The 24,429-nt window shown below is 52.6% G+C and overlaps 8 protein-coding genes across 8 annotated transcripts; 3 read left to right on the top strand and 5 right to left on the bottom strand.

The window, feature by feature from the left end:
* Positions 1 to 746: 746 nt before the first annotated feature.
* J4E88_008916 (uncharacterized protein) lies at positions 747 to 2,531 on the top strand (the record flags this gene model as incomplete). Its single annotated transcript, XM_049402523.1, has 2 exons — positions 747 to 751; positions 890 to 2,531. 2 exons carry the CDS (start codon positions 747 to 749, stop codon positions 2,529 to 2,531), a joined length of 1,647 nt encoding a protein of 548 aa, XP_049251760.1.
* Positions 2,532 to 3,038: 507 nt separating this feature from the next.
* On the bottom strand, positions 3,039 to 4,425 carry J4E88_008915 (uncharacterized protein; the record flags this gene model as incomplete). The annotated part of the gene is made up of 2 exons (XM_049402522.1): positions 3,039 to 4,020; positions 4,070 to 4,425. The coding sequence occupies 2 exons, from the start codon at positions 4,423 to 4,425 to the stop codon at positions 3,039 to 3,041; spliced, it is 1,338 nt and encodes a 445-aa protein (XP_049251759.1).
* Positions 4,426 to 7,698: 3,273 nt separating this feature from the next.
* J4E88_008914 (uncharacterized protein) lies at positions 7,699 to 8,562 on the bottom strand (the record flags this gene model as incomplete). Its single annotated transcript, XM_049402521.1, has 1 exon — positions 7,699 to 8,562. One exon carries the CDS (start codon positions 8,560 to 8,562, stop codon positions 7,699 to 7,701), a length of 864 nt encoding a protein of 287 aa, XP_049251758.1.
* Positions 8,563 to 10,363: 1,801 nt separating this feature from the next.
* J4E88_008913 (uncharacterized protein) lies at positions 10,364 to 10,948 on the top strand (the record flags this gene model as incomplete). Its single annotated transcript, XM_049402520.1, has 1 exon — positions 10,364 to 10,948. The coding sequence occupies one exon, from the start codon at positions 10,364 to 10,366 to the stop codon at positions 10,946 to 10,948; it is 585 nt and encodes a 194-aa protein (XP_049251757.1).
* A 2,064-nt stretch (positions 10,949 to 13,012) lies between these two features.
* On the bottom strand, positions 13,013 to 14,837 carry J4E88_008912 (uncharacterized protein; the record flags this gene model as incomplete). Its single annotated transcript, XM_049402519.1, has 2 exons — positions 13,013 to 14,447; positions 14,497 to 14,837. The coding sequence occupies 2 exons, from the start codon at positions 14,835 to 14,837 to the stop codon at positions 13,013 to 13,015; spliced, it is 1,776 nt and encodes a 591-aa protein (XP_049251756.1).
* A 1,004-nt stretch (positions 14,838 to 15,841) lies between these two features.
* Positions 15,842 to 17,260, bottom strand: ERG10 (erg10, acetyl-CoA C-acetyltransferase; the record flags this gene model as incomplete). The annotated part of the gene is made up of 5 exons (XM_049402518.1): positions 15,842 to 16,360; positions 16,419 to 16,908; positions 16,967 to 17,039; positions 17,093 to 17,142; positions 17,196 to 17,260. The coding sequence occupies 5 exons, from the start codon at positions 17,258 to 17,260 to the stop codon at positions 15,842 to 15,844; spliced, it is 1,197 nt and encodes a 398-aa protein (XP_049251755.1).
* Positions 17,261 to 17,560: 300 nt separating this feature from the next.
* On the top strand, positions 17,561 to 20,647 carry J4E88_008910 (uncharacterized protein; the record flags this gene model as incomplete). Its single annotated transcript, XM_049402517.1, has 3 exons — positions 17,561 to 17,580; positions 17,631 to 20,346; positions 20,402 to 20,647. 3 exons carry the CDS (start codon positions 17,561 to 17,563, stop codon positions 20,645 to 20,647), a joined length of 2,982 nt encoding a protein of 993 aa, XP_049251754.1.
* A 1,788-nt stretch (positions 20,648 to 22,435) lies between these two features.
* On the bottom strand, positions 22,436 to 23,188 carry J4E88_008909 (uncharacterized protein; the record flags this gene model as incomplete). Its single annotated transcript, XM_049402516.1, has 1 exon — positions 22,436 to 23,188. The coding sequence occupies one exon, from the start codon at positions 23,186 to 23,188 to the stop codon at positions 22,436 to 22,438; it is 753 nt and encodes a 250-aa protein (XP_049251753.1).
* Positions 23,189 to 24,429: the final 1,241 nt, after the last annotated feature.

Below are 24,429 nucleotides of genomic sequence, written 5' to 3'. Positions count from 1 at the left end.
TCTCGCCAAGTCCCCGTCCTAGGTTACCACGACACCGACATCACCGCTACTAAGGAAGATGTTCTCGTCGTAAGCAACGTAAGTACCTCCCAACCCCTCTATAATTCTTAAATTAGCACTGGCAAAATTACTTGTATAGCACCCGGCCCTCGCAATCAACCGCGACTCACAAGGTGAACGTCTTAAGTAAACATCCGGCCAGTCATCCCATCACGCAATCTGTACAGGAGCTGCACAACATGGAATAAGAGATGCGATCGGGATCGAGCTGCAAAGGTGATACAAAGAGGGCTTACCTCAGTGGGCAATTTGAATGAACCTTAGGCGAACAAAGTCGGCTTTATTGCATGGCTCGCAGAACCATCCATTAACGTGACCATCTCTATGCGCCCTTTGGCACACCCAATACCATTCAACCCCATTCAAACCACCCTACCACATACAAAAGAAAACCTGAACACCTAGGAGCCTACATCGCCGTCAGGTCACCTACTTCGCAAGCTTTCATCTTAATGTAGGCTCTAGGGTGTTCAGCTTTTCCCTTGAAGGCGGTGCTACACCTGATATCTACTGCGCCTTCTTGGTCACATGATACCCACATTCTATTCTGCACACGTGCACGCCCAGATTTCAGCTGCTACATAGCCCTCACACTCTCTTCTTTTCTCATCTCCATGCATCGCAGACGCTGTAGGTCAGTACAAGAAGCTCGTGGATACTTTGATCAGGTGAGACAGAGCCGCGCTATGCAGTGAAGGTACCTACTCCACCATTGGAGTTTGGACCCAATATTGGAAGGCACGCGAAGCGTACTTCAGGTGAGTGAGCAGTGAGAGCCTGCGTCTACTTGTCTCGTCGACTGATGCACCTTTGCTCGAAGACACGACAGTCGCGATTACGAGATCCTCTCACAGGCAGGCAGGCGCATTGGACAAATCTACTCATTACCGCAACTACACGTAGGTACCCACAACACCAACCTTGGGCCACACGACCTCGCGTCCAAAATTACAGACCACACCCCCGCTATTCATATATTCCTGAATATATGTACTCTCAACGCCGTGGAAGCTTCATTCTTCTCATCTACGTGTCTCGCGACTGCCGACCATCTAGAAGAGACCTCGCCCACCATGCCCGGCAGCTACGTTAAGGACAACTGGCGCATCACCGACAGCATCACACCCGCGGTGTGCTTCACCACAGCCGTATTCTGGGCACTCTACATCCTCTCCTTCCCGCCACCCACACGCTTCTACCGCAAGCTCTCCATCCTCGCCCTCGCGCTACCAACATGGTATGCATTTCGGCACTCGGACTACTTAACGCCGAATTACTACCTCGACGACACATTCGGACGAACTTGCCTGATATGGTTCGTCCACATGAGCTACGAAGTCTGCGTCATGGAGTTCGCGCCCGTCCTCACACGAGAGAAGCGAAGTCTGGGAGACTGGGACCAAAAGAAGGAGAGAGTCAGGCAGGGATACAAAGTGCTATTCGATCGCAATCACACGCAGGTGCTTGAGCAGCAGGGACACATTTTACCGAAATCATCCCATGATGCAATTTCGGCGGCGAAGGAGGAGCCAAGCGAAGAGAGATACGTTGCGACTGACAAGAAGACTGACGAGCCCGTCTTACCAAGCGCTCGCGTTCAGCACGGTGTTGTGCTACCGATGGGTCACCGCCACGGCTACTCTCGCTGGGAATTCCTCGGCTACCACATACTCAAATTACCTCTCTACTACGCCGCGCAGTGCGCCTTCACCTACTACGAAGAAAACTACTCACCAGGAGCTCTAGACCCTGCCACATATATGGGACCGGGGCTTCTATCTTTCCTCGACCGCATCACGATGTCTATAGGCAGACGGGAGATATCCTGGCGGGTCATGTACACATTCGACTGGTGCATTTCATCCATGTGGCTGTACGAGGGATATCACAGTATATTCGCCGTCCTTTGGGTTGGCTCAGGGCTGGACGGACCGGAAGAGTGGTCCAAGTGTCTCTTTGGTTCGCTGAGCACCGCGTGGTCGGTACGAAGGTACTGGGCAAAGCACTGGCACAACTTTGTCTACCACTCCTTGACGGGCCATATCAAGTGCGTGACGAGGGGCTGGCTTGGCATGCAGCGCGGTGCGATCTCAACCCGATTGATCGAAAACACACTCGTCTTCTTTGTATCCGGACTCATTCATGCGCTGGTTAGATGGCAGCAGGTCCCCATGAGCGACCACTGGGGTATTGCCTGTTGGTACGTTGCACAGATGCTACCTATCATCACCGAGATGGTCGTGGCGCACCAGTGGAGGAAATTGCGCAAGTGGCTGGGACATGGCACCGATTCGAAGTGGTTGAACCGTTTCGAGTATGCGGTCGGATACTCGTGGGTCATTGCCTGGTTTTTCTTTAGTGTGCCCAAGTATTACCAGACGAGGATGCACTGGACGAATGCCATCATACGGAAGAAACTCATGGCTGATATGGCTGCGGATGGGAACATCAACAAAACGGGCTCGGGCTGATATGGGGGAGGCACACATTGTTCGTTCCGTGTGGAGGAAGACCTGGAGCGTTAGGTGGTGACGTTGAATGGCCAAGGAAAATGATGTACCGTATGAGCGGCGCTGCTGCACTACGTAAAACATAGGTATTCATGATACTTGCCTTCTTGTGACTCCTCTAGCTCGAGGATGTGATGGTTTGACAACGTAATCATAGATTCTATACCCCAGCGTGCATCGGTGTTGTGTAATCAAGGCATCGAAAGTCCAAGGATTCCAAAGATGGAACGGTCATCATTGCCTAATCGTGAAGCATCTAAGCAGAATAGCGTCTATAACAGCACTGCAGTATAGGTGTTAGTTGCCCGTTGGAGTGGAACAGTGACGTACGCAAAATCGTGTGGCCTGCAACAACTCCTGCAGCCGACATATCACCGAATAATGTCTTCATGGAGTGTTCATCCTGACTTCATTACATTGGTATCATCATTAAACTATGCTACAAATTTCGTTACGCTGACATCAGATCTAGTACCTGGTCAACTTGGGGCTGCCCTCCCACGCTGGGAAACTCCACTTGGTCTCCACAAACACCTTCTGCATGCCATCCTCCTTCTTCTCGAACTTGTAGTAGACCTTGTCCAAGTCCTCAAGGCGGACACGGTGAGTGACCATCTTTGAGGGGTCGATGCGCTTCTCCTGGATCATCTTGAGGAGCGACTCCCAGTACATGTGTACAGGGGCCTGACCGTTACCGATGAGACGGATACCGCGCTCCATGAGAGAACCAATGTTGAAGTGGTTGGTGAAACCGACGTATACACCGGTGATACCGCAGCGACCCATGTTACGTGTGCTGGTGATCATCTCGTTGATGAGCTCGCTGGTGTCGGTTTCGAGACCGAGCATCATCTCGAAGTAGTGGGCCCAGCCCTTGGCGTACTCGCCGGCGGCACACTCAATGCTGACGTCTGGGCCGCGGTTGTTGCACATCTCCTTGAGCTTGCTGGTGACGGACTCGCCCTTGGCTAGGGTGGAGAAGTCGATGGTCTCGATGTTGGGGTATTTGGACTTGACGAAATCGAGACGCCAGTTTTGGTCGATCATGATGACGCGCGATGCGCCTTGCATGAGAGAGAAGTCTGCGGCCATTTGTCCGATTGGACCCGCTCCCCAGATGGCAACGACGTCGCCCTTGTTGACGCCGGTGTCGACGACTGCGTGCCATGAGGTGCATACGACGTCGGAGAGGAAGAGACCCTGCTCATCTGGAACGTCATCGGGAAGAGGCAGTAGGTTGACGTCACCGTAAGCGACACGGGTGTACTCTGCTTGGCCTCCGGCGTATCCACCAGTGAAGTGAGAGTAGCCGAACATGCCTGCTGTCCGGCCACCGTACATGGCGTTCTCGATGGTGTTGGAGTTGGTCTTCTCGCATTGGGAGGACAGCTTCTGCTTGCAGTAGTAGCAGTCACCGCATGCGATCTGGAAAGAGGCAACGACTCGTTGGCTATGGTATGTTAGCGATGCGCTGAGCAAAGACTCGGATTCGTACGTACCCCTTCTTGAACTTTGTGACACCAGGTCCGCACTCGTCTACAACACCACAGAACTCGTGTCCGAGAATGTCGCCCTTCTGCATCTCCACGACAGCGCCGTGAAGCAAGTGCAGGTCAGAACCGCAGACGGTAGAGCCAGTGACCTTGACGATAACATCGCGGTCCTCTAGGATCTTGGGCTTCGCGGTGTCGATCATCTGAACATCGTTCTTGCCGTACCATGCCAAAGCCTTCATCGTCTCTGAGTAGTCGGCGGTGCTCTCGTCGTTGCCAGGGTTGGTGACGTTCTGCGCGGTGGTGGCGTTGTCACCATGGCCAATGGCTTTCTCAGCCTGGCGGGCTGCTTGGGACATCATCTTGGGCTAAAGTTTGATGTGTAGTTGTATGTGTGAAAGGTAAAAGGATGTTCAAAGTTGGAGAGTCTGCAACATGCGCAGCGCGCCTACCTTTTCAATGCCAACCAGCGACATTTTCGATGACATATTGCAAACCTGTGACGTGAATTTTGCAGCCCTCTTACAACTACCGCGAACCAGAAGATTATCCGCCCCCTTGTACATGCGCTTGGAGGGGCTAGCTTAACGTCATGACACGCTGTGGAGGGGTACAAGTCCGCTATACGCGAGCTGAATGTACGCTTTTGGAAATGCCATGTGCTGGCGCAGATCGAGGTTGGCGATGGGAATCCTACGAGCGTCATGGCGATGTCATGGTGGGGCGGCACGCGTTTCGCGTTTGGCCGTTGGAGCTAGACATGCAGCTCTGGCCAGACCTTCGCAGACCGAGCGCGTCCCGAACGGCATTCTCTCGGCAGATGGTTATATCGTTGTGTTAAGCTCGGGGCGTTGATACAGAGGAGAAAGTGGAGGTGGTGTCGTGTGGAGGTGCGTAAGGGACGCGAAGTCCGCCCTTCAGGGCTTGCACAGACGCATGCAGTTCAAACCGATTGATAAACTGGAGGACAGCGGCTGCGCGAGGGCTTATATGCCTGTGACTGAGGACCATGATGGTGAACGGACGTCCAGATCATGGCCATACGCTGGAAGTCGGAGGAGGTGATATGCATGAGATGGTGCTGAGTAGTTGTCGGCGCAGGTACAGACTTCTCGGATTGCATGCGCCAGCATGATCGCGTTAGCGGGATGTGTGCGATTCGGTCCTGTTCGACAGCTTCCAATTTTGGTTCACTCAATGGTATTGCGGGCAGCTTCGTGCGACACTTGCTACCGCTTCAAGCACGAAGTCAGTCGGCGATCCAGTAGACAAGACGTGTAGGACCAGAAGCTCTTCAATAGTAAGCATTACGGCAATGCGCGAAACAACAAGAAAGCCACATTCAGTACTTGGGCGACCGCGCAGAGCTTGGCAGGCCAAATGTGTCGACGAGACATCACGCTTACACCAAAGACCATGGTATAGAAGGCGAGGAGCTGCGGTCTTGCACCCGCTGCGCAGATAGCTTCGGAGCTCGACGCGTTAGCAAGTACTGCAGGGCAATTCGCGACGCGTCGAAAGCAGCACCACCTAATGAACAGGTCTCCAGCCTACATCAAGATGAATACATGCAAAGTAGGTGACCTGACGTGAACGTGGGCTCTTGGGTGTTCAGTCCCTTGCTCACAAATGATGGAGCTCTGTTAACGTTGTCAGACATCTTCCTCAATCCAATGCGCAAGGCACTGGAATCAATGAAAATGTAAAGCCGCAGTGGCAGACCAGCAAAAATTGCCCCGCTGAAGCCCCCGAAGGAGATTCATGACAACACCACACCCCGCTGTGCAATGGAGGCGACGTTGTCAGACCATCAAATGCTTGAGCTTGATGAGTCGCAAGAAGGTCTAGAGATTGTTAGCAGGTGTAAACGTAGGGGGGTGGTTGGGGAATACGAACAAGTATTCAGAGCTTGGGAGGGATGGGGGCGGCGCGGTATAAGTAGCCAGATGGTCTTGGCACGCTAGTGGGTCACATGACGAGCAAGGGCGGTCCAGAGGCCAGTGCGCAAGGTGACTGCGGGTAAAGTCCGGCAGTGAGATGACCGGCCAGGTCCATGCGCCCGCCTGAGTGATGCTTCCCCATCAACTCACATCTTTCGACATGACAATGCGTAAACGCTGCACATGCCAGTTAGTGCACTTTCGCATATGCGCTGAGGATCTGCAAAGACGCTTGGGTTCGACGACTAGTGCCAACCGAGCAGAGCCGCGCGGTTTCGTTATCGCGGAAAGTTTCCAAGCGCCGCGACGCATTTAGCTCGTTGCCTGGAGATCACACTACCCGGGCGCCTACAACCTAACATCTACCACAGGGTGGAACATTGTCACCATCCCAGGCAAACACTGGGTCGATGGCTCTACTTCGCTTGAGCAAACTCTTTACGATGCGCTTCCGGTCAGTCTACATGTGCAACATCATCATCTACTCCGTCGCCCTAATCTCCTATCCAGTTCCTTCATTTTCCAATCCTCTTATCATTCAGTTGTTGCTGAAGAATACCACAACCATGCAAATGCTCGTACATTGCCCAGCCATACCTGAGCTCCGCCTTCTCGTAGAGGTAATCATAGTCGAGCATGCGTATATTGCAAGCCTCGTTGGGCGCCCGTCGGTCTCTGTAGTTTTCAACCTCCTTTCTATCCAGAAACCTTTCCCAGAGAAGTAGTGTCGTGTTCGGATTTGCGTTGAATAAACGTACGGCTGGCTCTGTCGGCGAACCAGGTTCGCAGACTAAAGGCCGCGTCTCCTGTACCAAGGCCGTAAGGTTGATAAGATGGTATTCGGATAGCTTGAAACCGATTTCCCGCCGGATATTGTCCATCATAGGACCACCAAAATTCCCTGAAGCGTCGAAGACTCCTTTTGGGAACTCAAGGTACGGTTCATTGCGCGCGCGAGCTTGGGGTGACTCTATGAGAAGGACGTAGCGCTCGATAGAGTTGTCTTTTGGACGAAGTACTATCATCACGTTGGCGTTTACCGCGGTTCTGCCAACTGTAGGCGGGGGTTTGGCTGGCATAGTGTCGAAGGCTCCTCTATTAGCGGGTAATCCGAGGTCTTCTAGGGAGAAAGCGAGAGTGTGTGACGTGCAAGTAGTGCGTCCGAGACGTTCAAAGATTATGGGAGGACCGAAAAACCGAGCTTCGCTGACGATCAGGAAGCAATGGAGCGACTGGAGTAATGTAAATATGAGATACTTTGGAGTGGTGGACGGTGATGAAGGCGTCAAATGGAACACGTACTTATACCTTGATCTCAAGTAGCCATACTTAGGTATGATGCTTTGTTAGCGCTATTCCGACATTCGTTCAAGAAGACTCTCAGTATAGCGTTTAATGTCTTAGTGCATATCTCCCCACTTATAACTGGGTACACCAATGGGTTGAGGTTCTGATGCGCGCGCAACTTTATTTGGATGATTCGATGCTTCCCCACCTGCCGCTCGTCTCGAAACCATGCGCGGCGCTTACGAGATGACCTTGAGATAAGCACATGCATGGCGGCAAGAACCCGCTCAGTGGGTATGTGTATGTCCAGGGCTTTGGTATACAACTGTTATTGCCACACTGGCTACATATCGTTCACATGAAATAAGGATACACCCAAACCTTTCGGAGGTCAATACAGGTGAGCACTCATTGCTGAGTCCGACCGATGCGAATTTGCTTCTGTCGCTCTTCAATCTGTTCGGTTTTGCCCAGTCGATCGTATAGCGCCCAAGCTGCGAGCGTCTTAGCATCTCTCGCGCCTTCTTTCCAAAGCACCTCGAAATTGCGGATGCGCAAAGTGATCAACTTGTCTCTGACACCCTCGCCACCCAACTTGCTCCTGAAAGATTCGAGTTCCTTTCGGTCCAGGTATTTCTCCCACAATAGCATCGGCATATACTCGTCGAGGTTTCCAGGGCTCATGTACACCCCGTTCTTTAGCTGTTCGTTGGTTTCAGCCTTGTCAAGAGCCATTGCGGTCAGGTCGATCAGCTCCTCTGCCCTGACATTAAGCCCCGTCTCTGCGCGAATCTGCTCCATTGCTTTTCCAACTACAGTGCCAGACTTGTTATCTAGCATTCCTGCAGGGATCTCGAGGAAAGCAGTGCTGCATGCGCCGATTCGCGGCTGCTCTGTCAAGATGACCCACTTCTCGTCTACGTTGTCCTTGGGTCGTAGTATCATAAGGATAGCGACGGTACCGCCGCGCAAGAAAATGACTCGGTCGAGATTGGTGTGGCTCTTCTTCATCAATGCCTCGATCGTCATGAAGCCTATCATTCCGTCGTCAAAGACGGTGACGTTGTGTACATTCACGCCCTCGAGGCGCCATGGATCCCCCTCAAACGTGTGTCCGGGAGTTGTTTGCACAGTGAGATTCTTTTGGAGTGCTTCCAACCAGTTACTGAACGCTGGAAATCCGAGCAGCTTCTCTTCGTCGAGAATGTGGCCATCTGCAACTGTGACAGGAATGGCAGGCTCCCAGGCTGACAGCAGGAAAGTGGATGGCATCCCGAAGTCTTCGGCTAGTACTTGAGATAGCTTTGGAAGCAGAGCGATATAATTACAGGATCCCTGTGATAGCTTTTGCCCTAGTAGCGGACGATTTCAAGCTGTTTTGTTGAGTCCCGGGGCCGTCTTGTACAAGATAAGGCTGGAAGTGATGGTGGATGCGCTGTGAACCTTGGAAAGCTCCCCGAGGTCGTTTCGGGCGCAGCAACAAGCTTACATACCTATCTTACAGCGATCGGGATGTCGCATAACCTTCATGCATGTGATAAGAATAATCACGCACATTGCAGGTGGTACAGGAAACAAGGTCACGCAGTTCTGCGCGCCAACCTCCCGAGGTCTCCTAGGCCTACAACCACCCCCCAGCAACTGAGCAGCTACCTAGCTAGCGATCTCTCATGAGCTAGCGATCAGTCTACCTATATTTTGCATGAGGAATTATGGCAACTCTCAAACGTATTGTTGCAGCGTATACCGCTGGTGCGCAGCAGTGACGACCGTGGCTGAGATGCTGCGGGGTAAAACTATGGGATGAATGCACGGCGGCTGCCTTGAAGGAGGTCTGCATTCAGCTGGGCAGGGGTACACCCAACCCCCGATTACTGCGCTCCTGTGTGACCCTTCCAAGATTATATCCCGCATGTTCCCCTTAAATGCCCAGGTATCCAGTCAGCATTTCTCAAGAATCGCATCAAACCTCGTCGCCTCGCCTCGCCACTAGCGCGTCATTCCTTTAGTCCAAGCCAAAGTAGCAGCCCTTAGGCTAAGCGCGCAATACTCAGCCTTGCGTCCAACAAATAGCACCAGAGCTCGCTCAGCCTTGTCTTCAAAAGATGATATGTAACGTGTGTTTAGCTATGCTGAGGGGTGGAAGGGGAGCGAGGTCAGGGACTCACGATCTGACGTTTGATCATCACAAAACTACAACATCACTTCGAAGATCAAAAGAGGTAGACTGCAAGATATGTACGTCGTTAGGAAATGCGATCTGGCGCGACGTGAATCTGCTCGAGGATCAGTCGATCTCGATCACGGCTGTGCTTAAACCTCTGCCGAGTGGGTTTTCATTGGACTTCGACATCAACCAAAGGTTCAAGCGTGCGTATCTGCTGAAAGCAATTGGTATGTTTGACTATTCAATGGGGTCGAAATGTATTAAATTCTCTTCACAGACCCCAATGAGCGCCGTCTACGAACCTTGACGTCGTCAGAATCTTCTTCCGATGAAGTCATCCAATTGGCGCATAGTTGGATGAACGAGTGTAGATGTGCAGACAGTTGGGAGTGCACCGGGGAAAGATGGTATCCGAAGCGCTTATTAGACCTCGGCGATATCCGAGGCATACGCGGCATCGGTGATCGAGACAGTCTAACAGTCCTGTCAGAATATAGCCATGTACAACGAGCAAAAGTGTATCTGGTCGAGACGGACGATGTCTTCATGCCAAGCCGATATGTACCAAGCAAGTTGACAGTCAAGTCCTGGAACAGCGATAGAACAAAGATGGGCCGTATTGAAAGAGAAGATGGTCGGTATGTTACGCTGAGCCATTGCTGGGGCAGGCCCAAAGGTGTCCAAGGACAGCTTAAATTGAAAGTAACAAACAGAGAGCGTTTCATACGGGAGGGTATCGAGTTGCGGGAGCTGCCGAAAAGTTTTCGAGACGCGATCTTGTTCGCTTGTCATCTGGAGAAAGTCGGGTTCATTTGGATTGACTCGATGTGCATCATGCAGTCGACTGAAGATCATAACAGCCGATCTATGGTTCATGTGGGTGACTGGCTGAGTCAGAGTCGACAAATGGACAAGATCTACCAAGGATCCTTTCTCAACATCTCCGCTACTGCTGCGGTTGATGGAGATCAGGGGTTGTTCTTCGGCCGACAGCCTGAGTCCCTTTGGGAGAACGAGATCAACGTCAACCATACTGGAATGGCTCCTTTCGGAAAACATAGTACTGGAGGCTCGAAAAGGGAACAGTTGACGAGGTGCGCTCTCATCGACGTGTCCTTCTGGGACGATCTCGTTGAGAGCGCAGCTGTTAACCGTAGAGGTTGGGTTCTGCAGGAACGTCTCATGGCACCACGTGTATTACATTTCTGTCGCGACCAGATTGCCTGGGAGTGCTCTCACTTCGATGATGCCGAGGGTTATCCTGGAATGGCTATAGGACTGAGGTCCAAGCTGGGAGCTACAGTAGACGAAGGAAGGCTCAAAGACTTAACTCCAGAGGCTGGGCGGGCACTACGAAGCAATCGCCTGAATGATCTTCCAGACCCTGATGAAGGCATGGTAGATCTGTACATCTACGAATTGTGGAAACACATTGTAGAGGTGTACTCCAAAACGCAAATCACAGTATCGCGCGACAAACTCATAGGGTAAAGTAGCCGCCACGAATAATGTATAAGACATGTTGCTAACTTCCTACTAGTATGTGTCTCTCTTACTAAGCTTTAGCGGCGCAGCGATTAAGGTTGTTCTAAGACATGTCACTGTTCGTGCTAACAGCTTCATAGCGCTGTCTGGAATTGCGAGGCGCTTCTGTAGTGAACAGAAGCTATTCACAGTACCGAGCACGTATATTGCAGGCCTCTGGAGAAACAATCTGGAAAGTCAGCTTCTTTGGCAAGTGAACGAGCTTTATCGGGATGGTGTGTTCGAGAACCCTGGACGACGCGACGCAACTCGAGCGCCTTCATTTTCATGGGCATCCATCGATACCCCCCACGGAATCACCTATCCCGATATCACAGACTACGGGGCTGCAAGAGCAAACGAAATGCGTGACCGGGATCAGGGCGAAAGGGAAGACTCGTATCCAGAGGAAGAGCTAATGCTCGAAGTACTTGACCATCATATCATCCTCTCGGACGAGGACAATGAGTATGGCATGGTAGAACAGGCAAGATTATTGCTCAAACCACGCTATCTTAGGGCTATTAATCTCCGGAAGCTTCACCCGCTGTTCCGAGTCGGGTACAGCTGGGGACTGGAGCAAGATGAAATCAAGCCTGACATGTCGCAACAAGGTTCCAAAAGGTCTGCGCATCATCTCGAACACGCCAATCTCTATCTGGACGCCCCGGAATCTGACGTCGATATCTTCCGCGATGATGCAAAACTATACTGCATGCCCGTTGCGTATGGTGAGCGGACAGTACGGAAAGCATTTCGTTATTTGTACTGCTTGTTGCTCAAGTACGAAGGGGCGACAGATTTTGGTTCCAAGGGCGGTGATCCAGGCGTGAAAGGGCATCTGTCGATGACAATACAGTATCCCATGTTTAGGCGAATTGGCATAACAAAGTTGTCTAACCATCTGGACGAAAAGGGCCAAGAGGCTTTGATGTCGGAGGAATACAACCAAACAATTGCTTTGTGTTGAATGACCTTGTGAGGGAGCGAGGGGTTGTTCTGGTATTTTGGAAGTTTCTAGTCTCTTTTAATAATTACGAGTAATGATTTCGTAAGTAAACAAAGGTCTAATAGTTAGAGATATGCGATGGCTATGGTATTCCAGGCCTGGTCTCAATCTTACCCCACCTTCCAATATCTGCCCCTCATCCCCACCTCGACCGTGGGCTCGCTCCCGCCCACGATTACTCACGCCGGTTGTCGGTATACAAAGCCTTCCAACGTAATGACAATATATACATTACCGTTGCGAAATTACCCATCGATTACCTAATACGGGCGCTTGGGTAAGCTGCCACAACATCCCAATCACCCTCTACAATCTTCTAACATCCCAAAGTCTAGGGGTATGATTTGTAAGACACCTCCCAACACACCTCTTCTCAGCTCCTCTTCTAACATTCAACTTCAGTCGCTTCGCATTCTTCTGCGTACTTGTGAAAGGTCGTGGGTTCAATTCCCACAGCGTCCACATTCTTTTTGCCATTTTCTTTGCTTCCGCCGGAGAAAGGAAGGAGCACCAGGGGTGAGTGTTCCTCACTGTGGTTCACAGCTTTGTTTTTTCGTCTTTCGCTCGCTATGCTTTCGTTCTTCTCGTCACGCGTAACAAGAACACATGGCGTGTAGGTGACATTGCTTCTTGCTACCCCTTGACCGTGCTGCCAACGCGAGGGGTGTGTTCTTTGACTTCTTTCCACAAGGTTGGTAGCGAAAAGACATAATGCTAGCAAGCTGTCCTTCGGAAGATCGAAACCCAAAAAGGTGAAAGCATTCGCATAGAAGAAATGGATATACAAAGATCATTACGAACGTAGACATCCAACATAGTACTTGTTTCTATGCGGTAGATCCAAATATCACTAGCTGTCACGACGAAAGACGATGTATATGCAGATCACATCCAAATGAATTGCTGCCAATGTCTAAAAGATATATACAAAGAAACCCAGGGGTATATGTGCGCCGTTTCCATCCACCAAGCCAGCAACCAGTGTGACTTGTCTAACTATTCCATCATTCGTCATGCACCACTCAATGTCTGGCGTGGTGCCTTGTGAGCCTCTGCCTGTGCTCCCTAATGTGTCTTGCCATGCGTCCCTTTGCGGCAGGAGGAGCAGCAGGAGGAGCGGGCGTCGGTGCCGCAGGGGCGGGAGCGGGAGCAGTGACGGTATGATAGATCGTCTGAACTACTGTGCGAATAGCTTCGACAGTGTCTGTGACGACGGGACCAGCTGGGTCGGCTGGAGGTGCCTTTTCAACGTTGGTGGGTGCTGGTGCAGGCACTTCGGGCGCAGCAGGTGCTTGGGATACAGTGGGCACTGGAGCAGGTACTCCGGGTGCAGCGTATGACTGGGATGCGGCAGGTACATCGGACGGTTGAGCGACGCTTTGCGCTGTGCTAGGAGCGGCGGCCGCGCCACTCGAGTTTTGAACTGCCGTGCTAGTGCCCTCAGGAAGCGAGGCAGAGGGTGTCGTCGATGGTTCAGGTTTGTTGCCGCTATCTGCGCCACCAGAGGGCCATTGGAAACCAGACATGGGGCCGGTCGGAGCTGGAGCTGGAGCTGGAGCATTGATCTGCGTGGTTGGTGCGGCGATGGGGCTTGGGGTCTCGGCGGGTACGCTGGGGGAGGCATCGTCGGCAGGAGGTGATGCGACTGGGGCGTTGGAGGAGAGGGTCTCGCTCGTCGGGATTGGTACGAAGATGCCGGACACAGAGGCGGTGATGAGCGGAGGAACTGCAGGGTATTCGGATGGCTCGGGAAGGCCAGAGGGCACAGCAGGTGTCTCCGATGGGACAGGCGCAGAACCATAGGCAGCACTGCTCTGCTCAGGCACCGAAGAGGGCTGAGGAACAGCGGCGTAACCATTATCTTGGTACACCTTCAAGGAGTTGATCGTCCAGTACGCCTCTGTGAAAGCCTCGGGGTTGTTCTTGACCCATTCTTCGCATGTGTCTGCCTTCTTGCTGCAGGAGCTCTTGTTCCAAACACTGCTGCTGCCCGCCCATTGTCCACAGAACGTAGTGTCGAATACGATCTGCTGCTGCTTGAATGTGCTCTCGATGTCGCAGGCGCCGGCGAACTTGGCAGCTGGCTTGCCCCAGCCGCTTGGGTCTGGGCTGTCACCGAGGACGTCTTCCGGGATGGAGTCGCGAGGAAAGAAGTAAACGCTGATGGCATCGGCGGTCCATTGTGTCGCGTAGACACCGCCACCACCCTCGTTCAAGCCTGCACCGTAGCTCTTGGTCGATGGGTGTTCGATGGAGCATCCGGCGTTCTTCGACTGATCCTCGGCAGCGACATCACAGTTTCCTGTGGTCACTGAGCCAGCGAACTGGGTGGTGTCTTCACCAATCTGGCAGCCGGGGCCAGTGTGGAGGGTCATGCCGTTGTTCGTCTGGTCGTTTACGCCTTCGATGATGTCGATCTCGCCATTCTTTGGCCAGTTGGGGCCAGTCGTCCAGAATCTATCAATGTGTAAGCAACATGACTTTCGATGGATGAAAGTCTACTTACGCTGGCCATGTACCACAGCCGAATGGCATATGGGCAACATCCAGCACAATCAGCCCACTGTCGTAGGTCTTCTTGCTCTGGATACGGACACTGGGCCTTCCCTCAGGGGTCTGGTTCTGTGTGTCCACGCCCCAGGAAATCGCTGAAGAAGACGAGTTGATGAGGTTCGTCTGCCTCGCCGTAGCCTCGTCAACGTACTTGACGAAGCCCTCTGTCGGATCGGCATCAGTGAAGAAGTCAAAGGCCCCGTAAAAGTCGGTCATGTAGTCATCTTGGAGAGTATAGCCAGCTATGCTCAGTTGGAAAAAGGCCGCAGCCGAAGTGAGTGTGGAGAAACGCATCGTCGAGACGCTGAAAGATAAGAATAGTAATGAGTGACTGCGTACTAGACGCGTGAAGAAAAAAGGCACAAGAACGGAAAAGACGACAGTATAGTTTGGCGATGTAACGAGGCACCAGATGGTCGGAAAGGGACGGCCTGCCTATATACGCAGGCCTAAAACGGAGGCGTGGCAACGACCCTGACATAGCAGCCACCGATTCGCCCCAACGGCTTCGTCTAGAGGATAGACGAGCGCGGGAGAGTGTACATCTCCCGTTAGGCACATCGGGCTCCGTTTCAACAAGAGGGGAGTTATAGACGGACCGAGTTTATCTCCGGTTAGCAACATTGAGGGGGACCTGCAGGAACCAGTCAGGTACACAAGATGGGGGTTCAATAGCGCTGAGCAAGGCTGCCCGGATGTTTAACCAAACGTGCACCGTTTCATGAGAAATAGGACGGATGGTCCGTTGGTGAACGGGGAGAGGCGCTTGAAACAGCGAGAAGCGCACATCCCGGTGGATACGTGGCGGGGCCTACGGTTATTATCGATTGCCTGAGGCATTTGCCATGCTTATCAGCATGTGATTCGTCGTCGACGCGTTGAAACGTGAGGTGATCGGGGGTTGGGATGCAGGAGAGCGACTGCTGGCCAATGCCACGCGCCGGATTTAGCGCTTCTGGAAGCGAGCGCGGTCAGTGCTGGCGCTCCACCCCCCTGAAACCAACCGTTCAACCAATGAATCGGAAAGTCGATCTACACAACTCGAGTACAAATAAGTGCTTTTTGCAGGTTGGTGTATTGTCGTCGCGATGGCTGGGACATACCAACTTACATGCAACAGAGAATACAGAAGAGATTATAGTGGGTGAGATCGTTGATCATCTTGATAACTAAACAAGGCTCATGTTTACTATCTGGCTCACGCAACAGTGCATCTGGGCGCAGAGATCCAGCCCAAGGATAGATGATTACTTCATTCATATCTAGCATTACGTGTCTTCATTAACGAGACGGCACATCTACTGCATCGACTCGACAACAATGGCAGAGGCGCCACCACCACCGTTGCAGATGCCGGCACAGCCAATCTTGCCCTTCTTCTCCCTTAGCACACCGAGCAGTGTAGTTGTGATCCTGGCACCGGAGGCACCGAGCGCGTGGCCGAGCGCGACAGCACCACCGTGCAGGTTGACCTTGTCTTCTGGGATACCAAGGATCTTCATGTTGGCGAGCGCAACGACACTGAAGGCCTCGTTGATCTCGAAGGCATCGACAGCAGAGAGCTCTACCTTGGCGTGCTTCAGAGCCTTGGGCATGGCGAGTGCTGGGGCGGTGGTGAACTTTGAGGGGTTCTGCTCAGCGTCACCCCAGCCGAGGATCTTAGCAATGGGCTTGAGGCCGTGCTTCTTGACAGCCTCTTCAGAGGCAAGAACAAGAGCAGCAGCGCCGTCGGAGAGCGGTGAAGCGTTGGCAGCGGTGACGGTTCCGTTTCCGGGCTTGAAAGAGGGCCTCAGTGTGCGGGTCTTGGACTCGTTGAACTGTGATTAATAAGTAAGAAAGTGTCGATTAGTGAACACTGCCAGGGTCACGACTTACGTTCTTGGGCTCATCGTCGCGGTCAACAACGACCGCAGGCTTGCCGCGTCCAACGGTAACCTCAATGGGAGCGATCTCCTCCTTGAACCAGCCGGCCTCGTGTGCGGCGTTGGCCTTCTTGTAGGAGCGGATGCAGTAGTCGTCCTGGTCCTCGCGGGAGAAGCCGTGGTCGTCTGCACACTCCTCTCCCTGCAGACCCATGTGCTCCTTCTTGTATGCGTCGGTCAGACCATCCTTCAGCACACCGTCGACCAGGGGCTGGTCTCCGAACTTGGCGCCGGTCCTCAGGTTGGGGAGGTAGTGGGGGGTGTTGGACATGCTCTCGGTTCCCGCTGCGACGACGATATCGGCATTGCCAGTTATGATGGTCTGGGCGCCGACAATGAGGGCCTTGATGGAGGAGGCGCACACCTTGTTGATGGTGGTTGCGACGGTCGACTCGGGGAGGCCAGCGCCAATGGCACACTGGCGGGCAGGGTTCTGGCCGAGGCTGAGGTTTGTCAATAGAGTTCTCCTGGAGTTTCGGCATGTTTGGGTGTTGCACATACTTTGCGGAGAGGACATTGCCAACGAAGACTTCCTCGACATCGGTGGGCTTGATGCCAGCGCGCTCAACGGCAGCTGCAGGAGTTGTTAGAATAGTTCCACATTCCAATTGCAACGACTTGACATACCCTTGATGGCGTGAGAGCCCAGCTGGACAGCACTCAGGCTCGAGAGGGAGCTGTTGTCGCGTGAGTCGGCGGTGCCCCTCTTCTCTAGTACCAGGGAACATACCCCAAGAACATGCCCGTAGGCGTACGGGCGGCCGAGACGATGTAAACTGGGGGAAGGGACGACATGATGGGTATCTTGGGTATGCAGGAAAGCGGAGTGAAGGTGCAGAGAGCAGATATAAGGTGCCTCTGAGCAAATGGCCCGATCAACAAATATACCCCGATGGATCTTTTTGGAGTTTAGCCTTGCGCGACAACGGATGGCGCCTGCTGGCCCTGCAGGAGGCGCCTCGGAGCCCCATTGGCCAGCCGTGACCTCCGCCCTCACCGCCTAGCGCTAGGCCGCGGAACCACGTCTGAACTTTTGCGACAGCTTCAAGCTCGACGCGCATCACCACCGCGCATATACCCACACCCACCGCCGCCATGGATGACCTATACGACGAGTGAGTGCGCCTATCCTCTCCAACTATGTTACGCGACTGACTTTTGACAGGTTCGGAAATTTTATTGGCGAGGCCGAGTCCGACGACGATGTCCAGAGCACCGGCCAGGCAGCCGACGCCTATGTCCTCGACGATGAGGAGGAAGCCGAGACGAACGACCAGCAGCTTATGGAGGTGGACGAGGGGCCATCCAATGCCGTCATTCTCCACGAAGACAAGCAGTACTACCCTTCTGCGTCCGACGTATACGGCCCCGATGTCGAAGTACTGGTGCACGAGGAAGACACGCAGTCGCTGGCGCAGCCCATTATTGCGCCGGTAGTGCAGAAGAAGTTCACGATTCAAGAGACAGATCTGCCCCCGGTGCATCACTCGAGAGAGCTCTTGACGGATTTGATGAACTTCCCCGACCAGATACGGAATATCGCCATAGCTGGACACTTGCATCACGGAAAGACTGCCTTTATGGATATGCTGGTCATGGAGACACACGACATCCAAGATCGTCTGGACTACAAGAGGGGCAAGAAGCGGGAGGAGCAGCTGCGATACACCGACGTACACGTGCTCGAGCGCGAACGAGGCCTCTCCATCAAGGCTGCACCCATGAGCCTCGTCCTCCAGAACACGAAGCTGAAGTCGCATCTATTCAACATCCTCGATACCCCCGGACACGTAAACTTCGCCGATGAAGTCGCCGCCTCGTTGCGCCTGGTCGACGGAGTGGTCTTGGTGGTGGATGTGGTTGAAGGCGTGCAAGTGAACACGGAGCAAATCATAAAGCACGCGGTGCTGGAGGATCTGCCCCTAACACTTGTGGTCAATAAGATGGACCGCTTGATTCTAGAGCTGAAGCTGCCGCCCAGCGACGCATACTTCAAGATTAAGCACGTAATCGAGGAGGTCAACACTATCATCGAGAACACCATCCCCGGCCGCGGCGAGAGCAGACGAGTAAGCCCTGAGAAAGGCAATGTCGCTTTCGCTTGCTCCAGCATGCGATGGTGCTTCACCATTCAGTCCTTCGCGAAGATGTACTCCGACTTTTACCCCGGTACATCGAAACTCCCAGGTTTCGGCGTCCCGATGAAGGGTCTGGATATCGATAAATTCGCCATGCGTCTTTGGGGCGACATCTTCTACAACCCTGGAAGCCGCAAGTTCAGTCGCAAGCGGCAGGAGGAGGGCTCACAACGGTCTTTCGTACACTGGATCTTGGAGCCTGTCTACAAGATCTACTCGCACACACTGAGCGAGAGCCCGGATGACCTCAAGGACACGCTCGACACTTTGGGCATCCGACTGAAGCCATCGGAATACAAGACCGACGCAAAGGAGCTGATGCGCCTTGTATGCCAGCAGTACTTTGGTCCATCTCTGGGTTTTGTCGATATGATCACCAAACACGTTCCTTCGCCCGAAGAAGGTGCGCAACGGCTGCTGCAAAGACATTACACTGGACCTCTGGATACGAAGACCGCAGAAGCCATGCAGAAGTGCGACCAGAACGGACCCCTCGTCATACACGTTACAAAGCTGTTCAATGCGACAGATGCGAAGTCGTTTACAGCACTGGGTCGAGTAATGAGTGGTACTGCAACCTCGCCGCAGTCGGTGCGCGTTCTTGGCGAAGGCTACACGATCGAGGATGAGGAAGACATGGTCGTTGCGACAGTAACAGACACATGGATAGCGCAGTCACGATACAATATCCCCGTCAGCGGTGTTCCGGCAGGTAACTGGGTGCTGCTCGGCGGTGTCGACAATTCGATAGTCAAGACGGCGACTATTGTAGCTACCAAACTCCCCGAAGACGAAGACGCCTACATTTTCCGACCCATCCGCCACTTCTTTGAATCCGTGTTCAAGGTTGCCGTTGAACCGATAAACCCCTCCGAATTACCGAAGATGCTTGACGGTCTGCGCAAGATTAACAAGTCATACCCGCTCATCACAACCAAGGTCGAGGAGTCAGGAGAGCACGTTGTTCTCGGCACAGGCGAACTATACATGGACTGTGTTCTGCACGATTTGCGACGGTTGTACGCCGATATGGAGATCAAGGTGTCAGATCCCGTAACAAGATTCTGCGAGACGGTCGTTGAGATGTCCGCCATCAAGTGCTACGCGCTTACACCGAACAAGAAGAACAAGCTCACGATGATTGCTGAGCCGCTCGACCCAGGTATCGCAGAAGACATTGAGGCTGGAAAGGTCAATATCAAGGACCCTGTGAGAGTCGTTGGAAAGTTCTTCGAAGAGAACTACGGATACGACTTGCTCGCGTCGCGTAACATCTGGGCTTTCGGACCTGACGACATGGGCCCCAACATCCTACAAAACGACACACTTCCCTCAGAAGTCGACGGCAAGACTCTGCGAACGGTGCGCGATACGCTTCGACAAGGTTTCAGCTGGGCTACTCGAGAAGGCCCACTCTGCGAAGAGCCCATTCGCAACACAAAGTTCCGAATCACCGATGTCGAACTTGCGCCAGAAGCCATCTTCCGCGGAGGTGGCCAGATCATTCCCACCAGTCGACGAGCGTGCTACTCAAGTTTCCTGATGGCGAGTCCCAGGCTCATGGAGCCGGTGTACTCGTGCAGTATGGTCGGCCCTGCAGACACCAAGAGCAGCTTGTACACAGTCCTCGCACGAAGGAGAGGACATGTACTGCAGGACGGACCCATCGCGGGTACTCCCTTGTACAACGTGCGTGGTCTTATCCCGGTCATCGATTCTTTCGGTTTCGAGACCGATCTCAGGGTACGTACACCTACAATCAGCCCCATTACCTAGCGCATATACTAACTTCCCATAGATCCACACACAAGGCCAAGTCTCCCTCTCCCTCGTCTTCGACCGCTGGTCCATCGTTCCCGGCGACCCTCTCGACAAAGACATCACAACCCGACCGCTCGAACCCGCAACCGCACAACAACTCGCACGCGACTTTGTGCTCAAGACAAGGAGAAGGAAGGGTCTCGCGGAGGATGTCACAATTAGCAAGTTCTTGGAGCCAGAACTGTTCCGTTCCCTCAAGGAGAGCGGCGTGCTTGACGGTTAGGATGGTTGTATAGCATACTTTGGAGTCAAATGGGAACGGCGCAAATTGGAAGCTACAAAAGCACATGGAGAAATCATTTTGGAGATGCGTTCATGAAGGTGGCTGGAGAGTCGAAATGAAATATACCCGTCGCATGTCAGTACATCATAACCTTCCTCCTCTCCTCTCAGATCCGAACGTCAGTGCGGCACGTGATTTTCCGAAGAGCCGTGCGGCTATATAAATGGCTTGCTCACCTACCCTCTTTCCTCCTACAATACTTTCCCTAAAATCAAAATTACCTGGGCGCAGACCTATGTCTGTCAGTCCTCTGTTTCACCAACACGCAATGGAAGAAGACGATGTGGACTTCCTGTCCAGTCTTTTTCCCCCCAAAATCGTCAACTATTATGCTCATGTGGGCTTCCAACCCGGTCTTCTCCAAAAATCAAAATCATCGGTCCAACAATACATGTCTCTGCCCGGGTCTTGTTTCCCATCAAAATCTCCAATTATCTGGCTCATGTGGGCTCCCAGGCCGGTCTTTTCCAGCAAGATCAAAGCATGACGAAAAGATGATCTGGTGCTTTGTATCTATTGTTTCTCGTCAAAATAAAAATACTCACAACGCATGTCTGGGTTCAGCTCTACACTCCATCAAAAGTGAAAGCAGCGATGGCTATGTTTGCGCTCCTTCCAATATCTTGAAACCAGAACACGACTGAGAGACAGCTCTTCCGATGTCGGTACATTACCTGAGTTGCCCGACGCTGGCCTACCAAAAAAAAACCCCCACTATGACTCTTTTCATGTCCTCTCCTGTCTACTAAAAAAAAAAGGGGGAAGCTTACCATGTTCTCTGCGATCTACCAAAACTACAACAACACTCGCCATGTTCTTTTCGGTCTCTGAGAGCTTTACAATCGTCAAAAACAAATGACCAAGTAACGAATACAAAGGACTCGAAATTTGGCATCTCAGACTTTATGCTGCAGCCAGGAGGACTTTACACCATCATCACTTTTCAGTTTCTTTTCGAAAATCGAATCGTATAGCTCCTCGCTCTATGGTCTCGTATCACAGAAAATGATGTAGTTCAATGTCTGCTCCTTCTCTGGTTTCAAAACTCATATTCTTGCATCTCTCGGAGGTACTCGCGATGCTGCGTCGCGTCATGACCACTCTCAAACAGACTGAGGTCTTTATCGCCACCATTCCCCGTGAACGTGAACCACGTTAGCTTGTTCCACCACACATTACAGAGCAGCCGCGCAAAACTCCAACTGAAGATCAAACATGCTATTTGCTTGGACGCATGCGCAAACTCAGTCTGTACGACAACGTAAGTTTCGATACAGGCGCATACTCGCACTTCATGCAATGTGAAATCCCCACACCTTGGGGCCTACGTTGATGTTGGGTTACCTACTTTGCACGTTTTCATCTCAATGTAGACGGCAGACCTGTTTAGCCTTTTTCTTGTACGATGTGCTCGAACGATTCGGCATGGAGCGAGGATGAAAAGTCAGTCTCTATGAATGAATACAATTCGTGCCCATCGGGGTTTAGCAATACACAAGCTTTCTATGCATCGCCAAAGCACCGCAACAAGAGTGTCGACGAATGGCTACACGGATGGATACGAATGGTTACACGAATGGACACGCTTTACTAGTCTCATGGGAATCATTGTCTGCCAAGTTCGAGATATCAACGCTTTCTGTAAACTGATTGTAGAGAGCTACGTTAATCTATAAACTGGTGCGCAATAAACACCATGACTATACGCTGTCCTCTCTCAAAGTGCACTTAGGTCCTTGCATCGGATTCAACAAACTCAGGCTTCACCACTTTCTGGTCTGTCACCTGCTCTATATCCTTTATGACCAAGTCAAACGGGATCATGTAAGAAACGCGCGTATGCTCGTTGAAGGCATAGAGTAGACCAACAATCGTTGCTTTCCTACTATTGCGTTCGTTCAGTAGTACGCAACTGCCGGAGTCGCCGGCCCTCATGAACTCTTCTCCTTTGCGGTCATGCATGACGCCGAAAGTCAGCATGATACCGTCTGTCGTTCCAAATCGCTGCTCCATGTCTACCGGTACAATAGAAGTAGAGTCATGTCGTAGATTCAAGAGTGAGCCAATCTGATTGATGTGTCCGTACGTCCAGCCAGTTGTCCGGCCCTTCTTGGCCACTTGCAAGCTTTGAGTGTGCTTGATCTTGGTGAATCGTGTCACTTCTGCTCCGATGGGCACTTTGCTGCCTGTGCCATCAATGGGAACACGGTCGCTCATTGTCCGCCCTGTGGGGACCTTGATCAGTGCCCAGTCGAGCGCGAATTTCAGGGTGTGACCAGCAATCTTGTCGGCCAAGGTCGGGGGGTGTGTACCGTCCTTCCTCTTGAAGGCGTCGCCCAGCAGGTTCCTCTGCTTCTTCCTCGTCTCCAGATGTCTGCATGGCCAGGTGTGGTGCGTAAAGGAGATCGACCTCCATTGTCTGGGGGAGTAGTTGACGTATATGAGGTAGGATTCTGTCCCCCCATATGGCTGAGTCGGCATCTCGTGCGGTGATGAGGAGAATAGGCGCGCGTATGGGATGCAATTCTCCGATTTCACGGAGGACGATGTCGGCGGTGAGCCACTGTCGTTCCTGGATATCTTCAAGGAGAGCTGGCCGATAGCACTCCCATGCTGCGACAAGCTCTGGCGCGCAATCTGTGAGCGGCGCTGAGGGTACTCCGTCTGCTGTTCTGATGTCTGTAATTTCAACTGTAATGTCCTCGCGATTGGCCTTGTCGAAGAGTAATCTGAGATCACTCACCGCGACCTTCCAGGCCGAGTATTGTCCATCCACTGAAAACGTCCGAGGTGACTAGTAGCGTGAGAGGCGTCAGGGATGGGGTCTGGCCAGGTCGGACGCGCTTTACGAGGCCGTAGCCAAGAACCCGGACCTGGGCGTCGTGAAGAATGCGGGCTACGCTGTGTCGAGATACACCGTCGCTCCACTCTGGTATTCATTGGGCTCTTATGTTATCGAAGGAAGGTACGTTTAACGCGCCGACACGGTAGGTCCATCTAATGTCCATCTTTGGTGTCTCGCGTACGAAAAGTGGAGGTGGAGTTCGGCAGTCGATTTGGCTTTGAGCTTGTGAATTCTTGGTTTTAGGTAGCGTAAAACAATGGAAGATCCAGCGATCTCGTTCTTGGTGAGTACTTAGGGCGAAAGGAAAAGTTTATCGAGGAAGGCCTTTTGTACTTGGACATTGTGTGCTGTAGTGGGTCAGACGCTTGTAGAACCGTGGCACAGCTGCAGGACGGACGCTGGGAATTGGTGGAGGCTATGCTGACGTACGGGGCGAATCAGGCCAGAAAGGACTGTTGACTTGTGCTGCGTGGTTCATGCAGCAAGAGCGTCCCATGGATTGGATGAGGGAAAGTGGAACGTTGGAGTGGTGCGTCATATCTCAAAGCGGTAGCGATGAATCTGACCAAGTTGATGCGCGACTTCCGTTAAGGGTCTTGGTAATGGGATGGGGTATGTGCCGGGCCCGGACAATGCGCAAGCGCCTACATGGACGACAGAACTGGCAAAGATCGGGATGAGACCTGGGTATCGAAACAGGTCTGGCGGGACCTGACTAATCGGAAAATCCGTGATGATGTTGCGCTCATGTCGACCCCTCCCACCGTACACGACCGCATAGCGTCGGAAGAGCAAGAGCAGATTGCGGAACAAGAGGCTATCACTGCTAAGTTGAACACCACAAAGACTGGACTTGCGGCTGACTCGTGTTCCCGTA

This window comes from Alternaria novae-zelandiae, assembly GCF_023758075.1.
Source record: "Alternaria novae-zelandiae strain BMP 2774 chromosome Unknown scaffold_21, whole genome shotgun sequence".
Lineage (NCBI taxonomy): Eukaryota > Fungi > Ascomycota > Dothideomycetes > Pleosporales > Pleosporaceae > Alternaria > Alternaria novae-zelandiae.
This window is presented reverse-complemented; position numbering and strand designations above follow the sequence as displayed.